The following is a 17,918-nucleotide window of genomic DNA, read 5'->3' as shown; positions in this document are numbered from 1 at the left end:
GGGATTGTGATGTGCTGAGCTGCTTTCCAGGATGCCATCCACACGTTACAAAGTCACTGTCACATGCTGCAGCAGGCAGCCCCTTGAAGGCCCACATTCAGACTCGGTGGTGGTGGGGGCTTGGTGACTGCCACCACCTGGTAAGACATAGTGTACACTGTGGCAGGCACTGTGCATGATGCTTGGAGTGTGCACTCCAGCAGAGCTCCTTCTCTCATCTCCGCTGCTCAGTGTACAAAGGCTGGTTCCTGTCTCTCTTCTCAGCACACAGACTTAAGTGGAGCATATAGCAGCTGAACATCCACCCCTTGTTCTTCTGCAGAGAGGCAGCACAAGGTCTATGGATCTCTTCAGCCCTCAAAATAGGATTTACATGAAATGTAACTGGTGTCTTCAGTCTGTGACAGCCATTGCACAGGGGAGCTTCCCGCTAGGTGAATTGTTTGCTACAGCAGTGCAAGCTACACTGGCAGGGTCCTTCATTTCTTCAAAAAGAAAATCCCAAGCAATTCCCATACCAGGAAAACTGACAATTGACAGTTAAGGCTGCAGTCACGTTATCTAAGTACTAGAAAGAAAATCCCCACCTTAATACCCGGGGTGGGGGTCGCAAAGGGGAATAGTTAAATATTCAGTGGGCCAGAGAGTGAGAATGACTCTATAGCCCAGTAGCTATAGCACCCACCTGGGAAGAGGGAGACCCACATGCCAGGCCCTTGCTCCAAAGAATATTCAATAGAAAGCATGCTCTGTGTGCCTGCCCATCTACTGAAATTTAGGCACCTTAAGGACTTTAGCAATGGACACCCCAGGGTTAGGTGGTAGCTGAGAAGGAGTTTTGTGAATGCCAGTGGCGCCTAAATGTTGGACCTAGGCACCTACAGTGGCAGTTGGATGCCTAAGTTCCCCTTGTGAATCTCACCCACAGATGCCTAAAACCACTCAGACACTAGAGAACACTAGGTTAAAGCATCCAGCTACATCAGACGCATCCTGCAAACACTGTCATTTAGAACATAATAAAACCCTTAACTCTGACCCACGTTAGAACCAGAGGAAAAACAATGTAATAAATATGTTAAAATACATTACAATTACGTGCATTCCCAAAATGACATCAGAATGTGGTTTAGAGAACAATGAACATAATCCTAAATACAAAGATCAAATATATCCTTTAGAAACACAAATATAAGTTATTGTACAATTGTTTGTTGCATGTTCCTATTAGATAGAAAAGCCTAACACCATTTCAGCACCACATACTGAACACAGCTACACATTCATACAATTTTACATTCGTCATTTGTTAATTCTTTGTAATATTTATACAGAGTTGAGGGACTTGTTTGCTTTTTTAACTGCAGCTGTGGTTGTATCAGACGTGCCTGCAAGGTTCTTGGGTCTCTTCACTTACAATTTCTTACAGTTTTGTCAGTGCTTGGTGTAGAGTAGACATTTGAGTATTAAAGTGAGACTCTCAAAGCAGCTCAATTGCCAACACTGGCTGTAAATGAATGACGTTTGTTGTTGGGGAATGTGATGACTCATGTCAGTCACACTGTCAGAGGACAGTAAAATCACCCCTCTGCAGAAGGCCCTTGTTTTAAACAGCTTATAGCTTTGCCTGTGAGTCAGATAATGCTCACTAGGACTCCCTGCTAATGGGATGAGAGGAGAAACCCTTTCAATAGCAGCCTTGACCATCTGGATGTGATCCACGCCAGACTGGAGAAGAGCTCAGACTAGAATACAGATTATGGGAGTTGTCTGGCTTCTAACTTGAAATACAGTCTGCTGATAGTGAGCTGAACTCCCCCACGTGTCAAGGACAATCCTGCCCTGGCCCAGCCCTTTGCAGGGCTGAGCAGAGGCTGCTCAAGTCACTCTCATCGTTTTCCTCCGGCTCGCTGCATATGTTTGACTGTCTGCTACATTGCCAGCTGTGTCTGGGCTCTGCTCTCAGAGAGCTGGGCCCCTCATGGGCTGCATTCACAGCAGGGGCATCCTTGGGGCCCATGGTGGCAGCAGCCTTTTGGCCCGCCATGCAGGATGGATTTGCAGAGCTTTTCTGGCTGAACAGTTTTGCTAGCAGAGATTTCTGGAGGATTTTCTGCAGACTCTCGCAAGCCCTCTGCTTGGTGCCCAGCTGGGTGTAATGCAAATCCAACTGCAGCAGCACATCAGTCTGGGGGAAGAGCAGAGGACACAAAGGGAATCAGAGATGAAAACCTAAAGCAGGCTTCATTTCAACCACCATCAAGGGACCAAGGCTGGACTGGTTGCTCTTAGGAGCTCACTGCCCCCAAACACTGTCTGCAGCACGCAACTCTGGCCAGGAGACCCAGTCACTGACAAACTTCACTGGGACAAATTCACTACTAGCTAACTGTGTTATTGCATCTGCTTACACTAGCAGTGAATCTGACCCACTATCTACCTACTAGACTTCCTGGCTGCCACTGAAATAAGCTCTCTTGATGACAGGATAAGCTGTGCTTGGGATGTACCCTTTGTCACTTGCGACACATGGCAGGAGTTTGGCTAAGTGGAGCCAGGGGCTCTGTGGGAGGCTGCTCCTCTTATGGTGAGGATTGTGATTTCTTATAAAATTTTTGTTGCAATGTTGTTGTTTTGAATCAGTCTTCTTGGCCATAGGTGAAGGCACCAGGGAAGGCAGGTCTGGCATTAGGGTTCAAAATGAATTAAATATGGCACATTCTGGGGATTAAAAGCTGACTGACTTCAAAATGTAGTTGTTAATGGGGAACTGTCAATGAATGGGGGTGTTTCTAGTGGGATCTGTTCTTGGTCCATTGCTATTCAATATTTTTATCAATGATCTGGAAGAAAATATAAAATCATTGCTGGTAAGTTTGCAGATGACAAACTGGGGAAGTGATAAGTAACAAGGACAGATCACGGATACAGAGCAATCTGGATCACTTGGTAAACTGGATGCAATGAAACAACATGCATGTAATACAGTCAAATATAAGATCATTTGTCTAGGAAGAAAGAATGTATGTCACACTTACAGAATAGGCGACTGTATCCTGGAGAGCAGCAACTCTGAAGAGGACTTAGGGGTTATGACAGATAAACAATTGATAAACAAAAGTGCAATGCTGTGGCTGAGAGAGCATATAGAGTCCTTGGATGTATAAGTAGATCACTGAACAGGAGCGGGGAGATGGTAGTACATCTGTATAAGGCATTAGCAAGACCACTACTGCAATATTGTGTCCAGTTCTGGTATCCACACTTAAAACAAACAGATGTTGGAAGGGGTTCAGAAAAGATCTACAAGAATGATTCAAGGTCTGGAAAACATACCGTGCAATGAGAGACTAAGGGAGCTCAATCTGTTTACCTTATTGAAGCAAGGGATAAGAGGTGATCTGATCACAGTTTATAAGGAGCAGTTTATAAGGACGGAGTGCTGAGGTCTAATAGATGGGCCAGCACTCTGATCACTATAGCTGCACTTAGTTTCTCCAGCGACGGTCGGCTGAGGAAATACGGAGGAATTAGCTAATCAGACGGAGAAGCTGCATGAGTTAAGGGACTAATTGGCCCATCAGCTGATTAACTTGATAAAAGGCAGGGTTGGCAGGGAAAAAGCGGAGAGGACAGAACTAGCTGTGCTCAGACTGAAGGAAGAGAGATCTCTTTTCCTCCCAGGGCCCTGATGAATAGAGGTTGATTGTTCTAGGGTCATAGGTCTTAGAATTGTGGCATTGCCCTGTATAAGTGTTGGTGGAAGGGACTTGAATAAATTACATGGAGTAGACATTAAAAGAAGAGAGTGTGAGCTGTTTCTGCAGTGATCAAGGACTGGGGGGATGTACACCCCATTACAAGTGTGGGTTTGTCTGGGATATGGATTCCCCTGAAGGGGTGACTGAATATTTTTGGGGGGGAGTTGGTGTGAAGGCTCAGCATCCAGACACAGAGCAGACTCTGCCGTGGTTGGCTGAGGAGCAGAAAGAGCTGCAAAACACTATGCAGATGTAACCCTTCTGCCCGTCAGAGTTAGCAGCAACAGGGGCCGGGTTCAGTATCTAGGGGGTTCCTTTTCAATAACACAATGCAAAACCAGCTCGAGCCCCCACCCAGTGACCTGGGACAACTATGCTTGGGTGCCTCCAAGAGGCAATACTTCCCCTCTCACAAGCACAGAGTCTGAGTGTAGCAAAAGCTTTTTAATAAAGGAGGGAAACAATGTGGCATTATGTGGGGAAACACCACAAATAGGATTCATAACACAAACCATGAGCAAAAGACCCACCCCCAAGTAAGTTTGGCAGTGTCCTTTTCCCCTCAGGGTCTTAAGTCCAGCAACCCAACAGTCACCCCACCCACAGTTTCTGCCCTTGGTCAGTGCAGGCCCAGAGTTCAGAAGTTCATCTGCAAAGGTTTACCTCCCAGCCTGAGTGGAAGGAGGTGGAGGGGAGAGAAGGAACAGGGGCACCTTACATGCTCCACTGTGTGGGTCAATGGCCAATTGCCACACCTCTCCATGGGGTTCTGCTGCAGTCTTCACCACAAGCCACGCCTCTTCACCAGCCGCCCCCTCCCCCCATTTAACACAGCTCTCAATGATTTCAGCTGTTAGTATACAACCCTCTGTGCTGGCACACTCAGAACCACTAGCCAAAAAAATCTTACCGCATTATAGGTGAAACTGTGTTATATTGAACTTGCTTTGATCTGCCGGAGCGCACAGCCCCGCCCCCCCGGAGCGCTGCTTTACCGCGTTATATCCGAATTCATGGTATATTGGGTTGTGTTATATCGGGGTAGAGGTGTATATATTCCTACTGCATTTTCCACTGCATGCCCACGAAAGCTTATGCTCAAATAAATTTGTTAGTCTCTAAGGTGCCACAAGTACTCCTCATTCTTTTTGCTGATACAGACGAACACGGCTACCACTCTGAAACCAGTTGGTACAGAAGTTAGTGAGTCCCAGTGCCGAGGCTGGGAGTCATAGCCCGATTGTGACTATGCAAAGTGGGCCCAACTGATGATCTGGACTCATTCCTGGTAACAGGCAAGAGTGTAGTCACTGGAGCCAGATGGGGGCTTTTGTGGGGAACAAGCCTGTACACCAGCTGTATGCCACAGCCGTTCACACTTGGCTTGGGGTAGGTTCCCGGGCCATTTGGCAGCAGATGGGGTAAGGAAACATGGGCCCTCCGGGTGGCACTCTATCTCACTGGGAAAACTCTGTGGCTTAATGGCCCTGAATAAGAAACAGCCCCAGAACTAAGATGTTATGAAGGCCACCATTTTAGACTGGATGGAGCTGTCTGTTGAAAAATACCAGCAGAAATTTTGGGCCACCAGAGGGGTATGACCCAGGGCATATGCACAAAAGCGGACAGCCTGGGCTGCCCACTGGCTTAAGTCAGGTATTGGAACTGTGGGGGGAAATTACAGATCTGGTAGTACTGGACCAATTTCTCCTGAGCCTCCCAGAGAATACCAGAATCTGGGCAAGGAGGCACCAGCCCAGCATCCTAGAGGTCACAATTTAACTCTCCAAAGAATTTGCAGAAACCAATTTTCCCAGAAGAGCGGTCCAGCTACTTATGGGTCTGGAGCCAGGGATGGAGGGGGTGGGAATTGAAAAGCCCCAAAAAGAAAAGGGAGGAAGTAAAAGGAACTCTTTCAGGGAATTGGGGACTAGTATGCTAACAATGTGGAAGGTTGGGACATAAAAAGCGGGACTTCTCCAGGATTCAATGCAGGTTCCCAGAGTTCTGTGGATGGACTGGGACTGTCAGAGGTGGGAGGAAAAGGAAAATGCCTACCGTCCCTATAAAGATGGGAAGAAGGGGGATTGTGGACACTGCCTCAGGATGCTCATTGATCTGGGGGGATTTAGGGAAGCCCCACTGGAGGCTCTCAGGGGAGAAGATAAAGTTAACATGCATTCCAGGGGAGAAGAAAGTGCCCAATGGCAGAGGTACCCCTGGAGGTAAAGGGGAAATGCAGATGGAAGCAGGTGGGAATAATGGAGAGGCTACCCCATCTGGTTGCAGAGGGTATGGACTGAGCTCCTTCCCCTATAGAAAGAAAGCAAGTGGCCATGGCCCCACATGCTAGAAAAAGAAGCAAATGAGGAATGGCCTGAGTTAACAGAATCAGAACACCCTATTCAGAATGATACAAACCAAGGCAAAAATTGAACTGCTCCAGAGGAAAAGAGAGAGAAAAAGGGAAAGGCAGAACGAGACTCAGGGAAGAAGAACAGCCCAAGCCCAAGAGTTGGACAGTCCCGGGTACCTGCATGGCAGAAAGGGTGAGGGGAGGAACCGAGGGGCCCGTTAAGTGGGACTGGGAGAACCAGAGGCCTTAGAGAAGGAAGAGAAAGGGGGACAACAACAGACCCTACCCGGAGTCAAGGTGGAAGAAGATAAGGAGAGTGGACCTGTAGGTGTGAAGCTCTGTGGGTGAAGACTGAATTATGGGAGCAATTTCTGCAGGTGGAGGATAGAACGACCCAGAAAAGGGACCCTACAAGACCAACGTGGGGCAAATGGGAATGTATAGAGGCAAGAACCTCCTGCAAGGAGGGGTAGGTGCAAAAAAATTCCCAAACCCACTCTTAGGTAAAGGGGGAGGTGTGTGACAGAGTGCTGAGGTCTAATAGATGGGTCAGCACTCTGCTCACTGCAGCCTCAGTGAGCCAATCCCAAAGAAGGGAGATCTCTTTTCCTTACAGGGCTGTGATGAACAGGGGCCGACGGTCATAGCGGAGCAGGGTATTAGAATTGTTATATTGCATTTTATAGGTGTTGATGGGGGGACTTGAATAAATTATATGGAATGCACATTAAAAAAAGGAGACTGAGCAGTTTTTGTGGTACTCAAGGATAGGGGGACACATGCCCCTTTGCATTCCTCTGCAGAGAAGGGACATCTGATGTAGGGGGCCTTTTAATCTCGCTGATAAAGGAATAAGAAGATCCTGTGACTGGAAGTTGGGTCCTAAAAATTCAAATTAAAAATAAGGCGCAATTTTGAAACAATGAGGCGATTATCCACTGGCACCAGTTTATGGAGGGATTTCATGGAGTCTCCATCTCCTGGAGTTTTCACACCAAGTCTGGATGCTTTTGTAAGGATAGACTGTGGTTCAGCTGCAAAGTGTTGGGCCCTCAGGTAGCAGGGAAGAACCAGTGCCAGCACTGCAGGGCTGACCGGCTGAGGGTCTCTGGCCTATGCTAGACAACAGGTCAGATTAGATAACCATCATGATCCCTCCTTCTGGTGTTTATCACTCAACCTCTCTAAATGAGCAGCCTCGTCCATCTATGGGATAGGTAAATGTCTCTTGATGGAATTAAAATTTTTTGTAAGCCACTGGAGATGGGTCTGGTCTTTGCTTGTGGCCCGACCATCTGTCTGAAACGGAAAGGCCTGGGGAAAACATGTTCTCTGGCCTGAGGCTAGAAAGGAAGTGTAAGCAAAGGGGACAGATCTTTTGTGGCCCAGCAGTGAATTGCCCCGATATGAGCAGTGTTGGCTTGGTCATTAATCCGCCACAGGAGAGTTCAAGGCCCAGGGAGAGGCCGCTGCACCATGGCCATATCTTAGCCAATATTTCCCTTCACACCCAGGAACACGGGTCAGGAATGCGTGAGGATGATGGAAGTCCCCTGCAAGGATGGTCTGGGAGGCACCAGCTGCTCTCTGGGGCAGTAAAGCAAGCAGTGAGATTTCCACAGAGGGTGGCTTTTTTACCTGAATTTTCTGCAGGCCACAGAGCCGGAGCACACAGTCCAATTCCTCTTGCTCATACAGTGAGACAAGTAGTGACACCACCCGGTCAGACTGGCAGTCAGGCAGCATGGCCAGTTCTCGCACCTCCTGGAGCAGACAGACAAGAATAAACAAAAAAGCATTCTCAGCACAAGCCAAAGAAGCCCAGTAATTCACACACACCTGGCTACTCAAACCCAGCAGTATCTGGGGCTGGCCTTGCCCAGAGAGCTCTGGTTAAGGTAAATCCTGCATTTCCTAATACAAATGGGAACTGTAAGAGCACAGGGACAGTTTCTGAGCACTCACTTTTGTGCTGTTCTGGTGGCACAAAGCAGCCAGAGAACTGTAGGGCTTTTACCAGCAAAAAGATCATTTAAAAAAAAAAAAAAAAAAAAAAGTACCTCCCTATTTGATGTTACCTGCCCTCGCATAACAGCGTGTCTGGAATATGCTGGCCTGCTATGAGGGATCATGAGGCCCTCTGGTGGGACGTTCCAGCAACTACAGCAGCCTGCTATTTTCTCCAAATTCATGAGTAATGTCTACGCAACCCATCAGCAAGCCTCCCAGCCCAGGTTAGCAGGGCTTGTGCTGGTGAGCTAAAAATAGCAGTGTAGACAGTGTTGTGATGTTGCAGCTTGGTCTCCCTAGGCTTCAGAGCCTGACCTCCAGCCCAAGCTGCAACTTCAAAGCGCGATCTGCACAGCTATTTTTAGAGAACTAGTGTGAGCCCCGCTAACCCGAGTCTGTCGACCTGGGCTGGGAAGCTCACTGACATGGGCTGTGTAGAGGTACCAGATCCTTAGGTGTGCTTGCTGGCTGCAAGAGCTGCCAAATGACCCGGGAACCTCCCCCGAGCCAAGTGTGAACGGCTGGGGCATACAGCTGCTGTACGGGCTTGTTCCCCACAAAAGCCCCCTGCAGTCAGTATACAGGGATGGGACTGACACTGCACTGACCCTAGCCTAGCTGTTCAGTGCCATGTGGCCATTGCAGAACAGCCTTCAGAATGGAGCAGGGTGTGTAAAAAGTGACACTAGCAGCAAGACAGAACAAGTGGGCATGTCACACCAACTTTTTGGGTTGCTGCTTAATGGTGTCCCCAGGAAAACTTCCAGTCTCAGCAGCTGCTGTGCTGTCTTCCAGCTGTGGGAGGGAGCTGCCCGGGAGACAGGGGAGGAGACGGAGGTCTGGGGGGCATGCGGCAGCAACACCACAAGCAATAGGGGCTGGCAGGTGGGGGCTGCAGCTCCAACGGGAACCACTACCCACAGCAAAGCCGCCCCAGCCCGCGGCTCAGTCCTGGCACATGGAAGGTGTGAGTGGGCCAGCCCAGCGGGGGCAAGAAAGGGGCATCCTTGGGAAGGACTGGATGGAGCAAAGCATCCTTATAGCAACTCCCACATTGGGTCATACAGCTGCTCTCGTTGCTCTCCCTGTTGTCGTGCCATGCCTCGAGATGAATGTGCTGCACGTCGGCCCTTTCCAAGCCACAATTTCACATATGGCATGGGATTCCACTGAGTATAAGGAGGTCCCACGCATGAAATGAATAGCAAGTCCGCCACATGACGAGTGGTAAGTGCAGTCTGTTTCATTGTAATGTTGTTGTTCATCGCACTGAATCCCCTTTCGCAGTCAGCATTGCTTGCAGCAAAGGTGTCCACTGCAAGGACGAGTTTTTTAAGTTTACCAGGAATGTTTTTTTCCTCCAAAAGCCTTGAATTCAACAAATCCCAAGTGTGTTTCCTGTTGATTGATTCTCAGTTGATCAGCCAATGCTCTTATTTCCTTTTCTCCGAAATGGGGATTCTCTGGGGGTACTGTATGGCACTCAAAAGCTAACTTTGGAACATCCACATGAATGTCTTCCTGGGAAAACAAAATCTTCTTGTCTTGCTTCACAGATCTAAATCTACTCTGATCCAGATATATTCTAAATAGATATGTACAGTATGGATGGATCTCTCAAAAAAGATAGCTCTTCAGTGTAGGAGTTGGACCAACAAACAGCCCCCTGGTGAAGGACGGACTCCATTAAGGAGCACACATTAAGCAGAAGTTCCTGAGGTGTGTTAGCCCAGAAACACTTGTCTCCCCCCCCTAAAAGGGCACTGGCACCTTCCCCACAGGACAGTAATACATACAGTATGTATGTGTGTGTCACAAACAATGCAGCTGCAGCCTGCCGCCGACTGCCCCGACCCCAGCAACCGACCCCTACTATTGTATTATAGTAGTATTGGAGATCCCCTCATCCAGGGGGCAGAAAAGAACTGCCCCTGCCATGGTCACACACACCTTCCCCCCCTCCCCCCCAACAACTGGGAGTGAAATTAACAAGGATGCCAGAAATGGCTCCTAACCCCGGGGGCTGAACTGCCCAGGGAACAGTTGAGTTTAAAGATTCTTATGCAGGGGGCAGGCTTCTCCCTCCCTCAGCCAGTCTCCCTGCTCCCTGCTGCAAGCTAGAGGGAAGCCCCTGCAGCCTAAGTGCCAGGCAGGGAGAAAGCACGGAGCCTAGCGTCGGCAGCCTGGCTGGAGGAGGAGGGAAGACACGGAGAAAAATGTGACAGTGAGTTTTCACTTTTTCAGGCTTATTCCAATATTAAAGTTTTATTACAGACAGTATTTTTAGTAGTAGTGGCAGCTTTATTTTCTATATCTATGTCATTCAATGGGAGGGATCCATGAAGTAAGTAGGAGAGGTGGGTTGCTTGCGATTGGACCATATGGGTAAGAAATGTAAATTACTTTCACCCCTACCCAAACCCCAGGGCTCTCAGCCGCCTCTGCAGCTGGTAGCTCCGGGGGTGATATAAAGGGCCCGGGGCTCCTAGCTTCAGCCGGATCTCCGAGCCTTTTAAATCCTGATTTAAAAGCCCCAGATTTAAAGGCCCCACCTCTTCCGGTAGAGGTCACGCCTCTTCCAGTTGAGGCCCCGCCCCCTCCGCAGGACACTGGAGTACCAGTAAGTCCTTTAAGTTACTTTCACCCCTGGTTGGGGTAACAGCAGAGTTATACCTGGAGCTAACTCTGCTGTGAAGACAGGCTGTTAGTCTGGAATAGAACAAAAGGAATATTCCACCCCATGCGTTCTCCTTCGATCACAGCCCATTTGCACTTCACAGCCACTAGCCACTACTTGCACCTCCCTCCCTCACACTGAACCCCAATCCTCAAGCTGCTCTTGCCCAGGTCTCTAATGATCAGTTTCTGGTCAGATCTCAAGGCCTCTGCGCCACCTTCACCTCAACTTTGCTGTTGCTTTTGACATGTTATTGTCTTCTCTTCTCTTGCCATTTGTAATCCTGTCTTCTCCTGGCTCACTGCCCTCCTCCCTCCCCACCAGCATTTCCTTCAGTGTCTCTCCAGGCAGCTCCTTCCCAGCCATTCCCTTGCTGGCATGCATTACCCAGTCTGTAATGGCTACCTTGTGAGTGTTTGGCTTTGCAATCTAATGAACACCCTTAGCAGACAGCCTCGTTGTACATCATAAATCTTCCAGCTGTTAAAAATGATACTCTATCCCCAAGACATGAACAATCACAATCTTGACCCCTATACTTACATGATACACCTCTTCTCCCTATCCTGTGTCCATCTGTCTGTCGCCTCTCATGGGGAAGGCTTGTCCCTCATTTTGTGTTTGTAAAGTGCCCAACAGATGGCCCAGTGAGTAGGGTCCCAGTTTAGGACTAAAGACACCATCATTCAATCCCCTGTTCTCCTACAGACTTCCTGTGTGCCCGTGAGCAAGCCATTTAATCTCTCTGTACACTGGGGACAGCAGCACTGCCCTAACCCACGGGGGGCAGCAAGGATAACGACGTTAAAGATTATGATGTGCTTTGAGAGCGGCTGATGAAAAGGGCTAAGTATTATAATACTGTGGGCACTGCTAGAATCTATATAACCAGATTCCAGGATTTGTCTGGGAGTCACTCTGAAGCCGCAAACAGCTGAGTCAGTGCGGAGTGATGGAAACAGTTGCAGGCATGGTTGTGTTGACTAACGTATGCTGGCTACCATATAAATATAGTAATAACATGCATCATCCACACCATATGCATATAAGTATATATAAAGTACAAACATTGTAACAGCGATATAGCCTAAACTGGCCAAGATATAGCCTATACCGGAGATGCTGATCTGCCCCTCAGTACCAGTAATGCCAGAGGTGTACTACTGACCGACGCCGAGGTGCTCAGAGCACAGAGTAGAGGGCTCAAATGGAGGTTGCAGCACCGACTCCAAGAGCAGATATTTTAATCTGGCTGCTCTGTCTTTTTTCCAATGGGGCCTAGAGCCCTTACAAATGCTGCACTTCTCACTCACTGTAGCGGGGCGGTTACCCTGCTCCAGCCCTGAAGGGGTTAAAACAGCTCTGGGAAAGGGCTTCCCCTGGGAGCCAATAGGCTAGGCTGATTGGGGAAGCAGCCACAGCTGGGGCCACACCCCAATCAGGCCACAGCTGGTCCTATAAAAGGCCAGTGAGCCAGGAGCTGAAAGTCTCTCTTTAGCAGTGGAGAGAGAAGGACTTGGCTGCCTTGGAGCTGAGCAGGGTGCCTGAGATGGAGCAGGGCTGGGGAAAGGCCAGAGGAGCTGGGGAGCTCCAGGCTGGAAAACCCCCAGGCTACAGGCGTTGGGAAAGGCCGGGAAGGGTGCTCGGGTTGCAGAGGTGCAGCCCAGGTTAGGCAAAGGCAGCAGGTCCAAACCCCCCTTACCGATGAGGAGTGGTATAGACTGCAGTCTGCCCCAGTGAGCAAGGGCTAGATGATGACTGGCAGTAGCCACTGAGGAGACTTGGGGGTTCCCCTGGGTGAGGAGACCCAGAGAGTGGGGGTACTGCCAGAGGGCAGCACCCAAGGTAAAGGGGCACCGGGGTCCGGGAGGCAAGTGGGACATCAGCCAGCAGAGGGCGCTCTGGAGCTGGAGAGCTAATTCCCAGGACGACCAGCAGGAGGCGCTGTGCTGGTGAGTTGTCGCATCGCTACACTCACATGAGCCTCCCCCAAGTATTTAAGGGAGCTGGAGTCTGGGTCGCTATTCAGCATAGCTTTGTCGCAAGAGTATCAGGGCTTGACACCCCGAAAGCGTGGCTTACATCTGATACTGGAGTGAGTCCCCCACACTGGGTGCTGGAACCCACAGAAACAACAAAAACAATGTTTTGTTTACTAAGAAACTAACTAATTGACTGACTAACTACACTAATGATACACAGGTGCTATATGCAGATAACAGGAAAGATTTACAGAAGTAAGTCCAGGGAGCTCCAACAACCATCACTGGCCACAGGAAGGAACTGAGGAGGGTCTGGTGTAGCTCGGCCCTTTATGCCTACACGATGTGTGTGAGGCAGCAGAGGGCACTCAAGCTGTCCCAACAAGTACTGCTATAGGTAAAAACTCTCTGACAACTGTGCACGGGAGCACAGACAGCCCTATAGTGGAATGGGCATGTGCGATCACTTGAAGAAGAATGTAATTTCACCTGCTTGAATGTGACTCCGAGGTAAATCAGGAGACATTGGAAACACATTTACATAAAAAGTAAACAAAGCCTTGGTGTTGCACATCACCTCTGCATTTAGAACACTTGTTCTGTGGCTTGCACTGATGGAACCCAGAACAGCCTCAGGAGAATGTCCTGAGTCATCCGTCCTGATTGCTGCGAGGAGTGGAGGGCCATCCCTCCCAGTAGGTGTGAAATGGGCCCGTGTTGGTGCCGGTTGGGCCTGCTGCTGCTGTAGATGGCTAGCGCCTCCCACAAGGGGAGCACACTCCTGGGAAATGTTCCCCACACAGTACTTCAGCCCCTGCTCATGCACCGTCACTCAGCCCACACAGGCTCCTCCCTCTGGGAAGGGCAAGGCACTGAGCTGTCTCCAGCAGCATCTGACATCCCTCCAGTGTCTGTGCCCAGGATATAGCATCAAGCCAGTCTGTGGTGCTCTGTCCCCATGCTGGAGCAAGTAGGGTCCAGGCATGGCTGATTCCTGATGGCTACAGGATCCCAGGCAGGACTCCCTTCCTCACTGAGTGAGCGTCCTTCGGCAGAGCAAAGACACCCAGATCCCCCACTTTATGATGGTCAGAAATACAATTCCCCAGAGAGCTGCCAGACAGACACTCTAGAAACAGAGTGATATGCCCATTCTGCAGCTCATTCCCAACCCGCCTTTCAACACACACTGCCCCTTGCCTGGCCCCTGAACACACCTATCCTGACAGCACTACCCCAGGCTTCCACCCACCTGCCCAAACACTCCCAGCTCCCCTCTCCACCATCCCAAATGTACATCCCACCCTCTCTACACACTGAGCCCCTCAGCCTCTCCTGGACATATACCCACTCCCAAACCTTACCCACACAACACACACCCCACCCACACAACACACACCCCACCCACACTACACAACCCCTACCCACACTACACAACCCCCACCTGCACACTGTTCCTCCTTCCTGCCCAACCACTGGCATTACTATTTCTGCTGCCTTTTCAATCCTGCTGAAGAAAGGGGCTGAAGGGAAGTTCAGAACACTGGCCTAAGGTCCCCAGCCAAAGACATGAAGGAGCTCACCGCGGGTCTGCAGAGCAGGAGTCGGATGTCAGTGACGTGCGGAGGGGGAGCCTGCAGTTTTGCACTCACGTGCATTACGTTAGAAAAGACCACCTGGAAGCGTAGCTCCACTTGGATGCCACATGGAAAAGTCAGTGTCTCTTTCAGCAACTCTGTAAGTGAAATCAGAGGAGTCGTCATTGCAGAGGCCAGAACGCACAGCACACCAAGTGCTCTCTGTCTCATTGCTGTGCCACTGCCAGCAGATGGGAATGATTCATAGATTCTAAGGGACGACTGTGATCACCTAGGCTGACTTCTGTAACACCGGCCAGAAAATTGCCCCACAATAATTCCTAGAGCAGACCTAACATCCACCCTTGACTGAAAAATTGTCAGTGATGGAGAATCCACCATGACCCTTGGGAAATTGTTCCAGGGGTTAATTACCCTCCCTGTTAAAAATGTATGCGGTATTTCCAGTCTGAATTTGTCTAGCTTCAACTTCCAGCCATTGTCTCGTGTTAGACCTTTATCTGCTAGACTGAAGAGACCATCATGAACTATTTGTTCCCCGAGTAGGTACTTGTAGTGAGGTGGCTGCCCCACTCCAGTAAAGAGGGGTTAAAAGCAGCCCTGGAGAGGGCTGTGGCTCTGAAAGGTGGGCTGATTGGGACAGCAGCCACAGCTGTGGCCAGCTTAATCAGGGCCCAGCTGGCCCTTATAAGAGGGCTATGGGCCAGAAGGAGTGGCACTCTCTCTAGCTTCTTGGGAGAGAAGGACCTAGCTGCTGGAGAGAGAAGGGTACCTGAAGTGGAGCAGGGCTGGGGAAGGGCAGAGGGAGCTGGGGAGCTCCAGCCTAGAAAAGCCCCAGGCTGCAGGCCTTAAAAAGGGCTTACAAAAAGGCACTGGGGCTAAAGAGATAGGCAAAGGCAGCAGGTCCTAACCCCCTTGCTGATGATGAATGGTTTAGAGACTGCAGTCTGCCCCAGGGAGCGGGGACTAGATGATGACTGGCAGTAGCCACTGAGGCAAGGTGGGTTTAGAGGGTTGGGGGTTCCCCAGGGAGGGGAGATCCAGATTGGGGGTTACTGCTGGGGCAGAACCCCAGGGCAAAGGGCACCAGGTCCGGGAGGGAGACACCAGCCTGCAGAGGGTGCTCCAGGCTGGAAGAGCTAATTCCCAGGACGACCAGCAGGAGGCGCCGTGCCAGTGAGACGTTGCCCCGCCACAGTACTGTTTTAGGGTAAACTTGTAGGCCTCATTACCACTTGTGAGTTCAACTATAAGAAGTGAGTGTAAGTTCATAAGATGTCACAGGAACCTGGAACAGCAAATGTTAGTGGGGAAAGACGTGAAAGGGAGACAAACAGACTAAGCTAGTCCAAACAAAAAGGCCTTCTGATATAACTCAAGGACTGTGTTAAGATCATTCTTGGTTTACCAAGCATGATTTTAACACAGTCCTGAGTGCGAAACCAGAAATTAGTGAACCAAAGTTGGTGCTTTGGAAAAGAGACCTAATTAGTGGACAAATTAATGAGGGGATGGACTATTCTGCCCATCACTCCTTTTTGGGTTCCTTGAAGAAAAGAGACTTTGGGAGAAAAATTGGCTACTGGGATGAGATTCACAATCATGACTGCCACCCAAACCATCTACTGGGACCCCAGGCCTTCATCATCCTGATCCTGAGAGATGTCCTGACTGGGCAGGGCCAGAGAAAAGGACTTAGATGACATCATCACATCCACCAGCTCCAGCTGATTCCCAACCACCACCTGGGATGAAATGGGATTGGATCTTAATAATAATGACAGCTCCAGCCCATCTCAACTAACTTCTTCTCTGTTCTCCAAAAGGACAGTTATTACCAGCTTTGATACCATCTTAGAGACTGTCAGACATGAGGATTCTTCCTTCTAAAAACTCTCTCCAGCTAACAAAGGGAACAAGGTATACTGTTAAAAGGAAAGCCTTATTTAATACTTTATATTGTAAAGGCTTTAACTGTGTCCCCCTCTTTTCTTTATCTTTAATAAAAGGTTAAAAGATTTTTAATGGTGTTTGCCATGGGACTAAGTAGGCTGAAGTCTCCGTAGACCAAACCCCAAGCCTTAACACTATTTAATGCTGGACAGTGTCTGGGTTATGTTAATGCCTTTAGTCTTGCATCTAAATTAATACAACAGTGCTTATAGATTGTAATCAAGTCACCCCTTAAGCATCTCTTTGTTAAGTTAAATAGATTGAGCTCCTTCCGTCTATCAATATAAGACATGTTTTCTAATGCTTTAATCATTCTGATGACTCTTCACTGAACCCTCTCCAATTTATCAACATCCTTCTTGAACTGTGAACACCAGAACTGGATGCAGTATTCCAGCAGCGGTCACGCCAGCACCAAATACAGAGCTAAAATAACTTCTTTACTCCTACTTGAGATTCCCCTGTTTATGCATCCCAGGATTGCATTTGCCCTTTTGGTCACTGTGTTGCACCAGCTGATTATCCACCATGATCCTCAAATCTTTTTCAGAATCCCTATTTCCCAGGATAGAATCCCCCATCCTGTAAGTATGGCCTACATTCTTTGTTCCTAGATATGTGTGACAGATTATACCCCGGTGTTCACACCCTACATGTTGTTGTAATATTTTTTGTACAAGATATGCCTTATAAGGTATCATTTGAAAACTCGTATTTGCTGGTCAGTATCATCCTGATAAAATATGTGTGGCAACATTGTATGTAAAGTTATAACATTTCCCTGTATGATGTTATTAACACATGTTCCAAACCCCATACTCTGCTCAAACAGAGGTTGGCAAACAGGTCTGTCCTAAACAAAAGAATATGGGTTCTGCTTAATTTGCCTTAAGCAGTAAACAGAGTCATCAAGACGAAGGGAAAGAGGAGGTTACTCACCCTGTGCAGTAACTGACTTTCTTCGAGATGAGCGTCCCTGTGGGTGCTCCACTCCAGGTGCTGGTGCGTCCCTGCGCCCTTGCTCGGAGATTTTTGCAGCAGTACTTGTACTGGCCACGCAAGCGCAGAGGCTGCCCCCCCGCTGTGAGTCTAGCTTAACAGTACGCATGCGTACCTGGTCTTCTCAGTTCCTTCTCTACAACGGAGGCTACCCCAACTTCGAAGTAGAGGGGAGGAGGGTGGGTAGTGGAGGACCCACAGGGACACTCATCTCGAAGAACGTCAGTTACTGCACAGGGTGAGTAACCTCCTCTTCTTCTTTGAGAGATGTCCCGGTGGGTGCTCCACTCCAGGTGACTTAAAAGCAGTGTGTCTCAAGGAGGTAGGGACTTCGGATCTGATAGGAATGCCGTAGATAGTATGGCCCTGCCCAAACGTATGTCAGAAAGGGGGCCTTGAGTAAGGGCATAATGTTTAACAAATGTGTGTTCAGAGGACCAAGTGGCTGCTTTACAGATATCAGCTAGGGGAACTTTGTGTAAGAATGCTACAGAGGCAGCCAGAGATCTAATGGAGTGCGTTCTGATGCCGTCTGGAGGTGCAACCTTCTTCATCGGATAGGACAACTGGATGCACTGAGAA

The 17,918-nt window shown here is 49.1% G+C and overlaps 1 protein-coding gene across 4 annotated transcripts in view; it reads right to left on the bottom strand.

The window, feature by feature from the left end:
• Nucleotides 1-1,051: 1,051 nt before the first annotated feature.
• LOC128843873 (mucosa-associated lymphoid tissue lymphoma translocation protein 1-like) overlaps nt 1,052-17,918 on the bottom strand; it is a 61,884-nt gene continuing 45,017 nt past the window's right edge. For all 4 annotated transcript variants that reach the window (XM_054040972.1, XM_054040970.1, XM_054040973.1 and 1 more), the window contains 3 exons: nt 14,370-14,521; nt 7,756-7,881; nt 1,052-2,188 (listed from right to left, as the gene is read on the bottom strand). In XM_054040972.1, the coding sequence (XP_053896947.1) occupies nt 1,826-2,188; nt 7,756-7,881; nt 14,370-14,521 (641 nt within the window). In that variant the 3' untranslated portion in view covers nt 1,052-1,825. The remainder of the gene's footprint in view (nt 2,189-7,755; nt 7,882-14,369; nt 14,522-17,918) is intronic.

This window comes from Malaclemys terrapin, chromosome 10, assembly GCF_027887155.1.
Source record: "Malaclemys terrapin pileata isolate rMalTer1 chromosome 10, rMalTer1.hap1, whole genome shotgun sequence".
Lineage (NCBI taxonomy): Eukaryota > Metazoa > Chordata > Testudines > Emydidae > Malaclemys > Malaclemys terrapin.
Note: the sequence above shows the minus strand (reverse complement) of the source record. Positions and strands in the feature narration are given on the sequence as shown.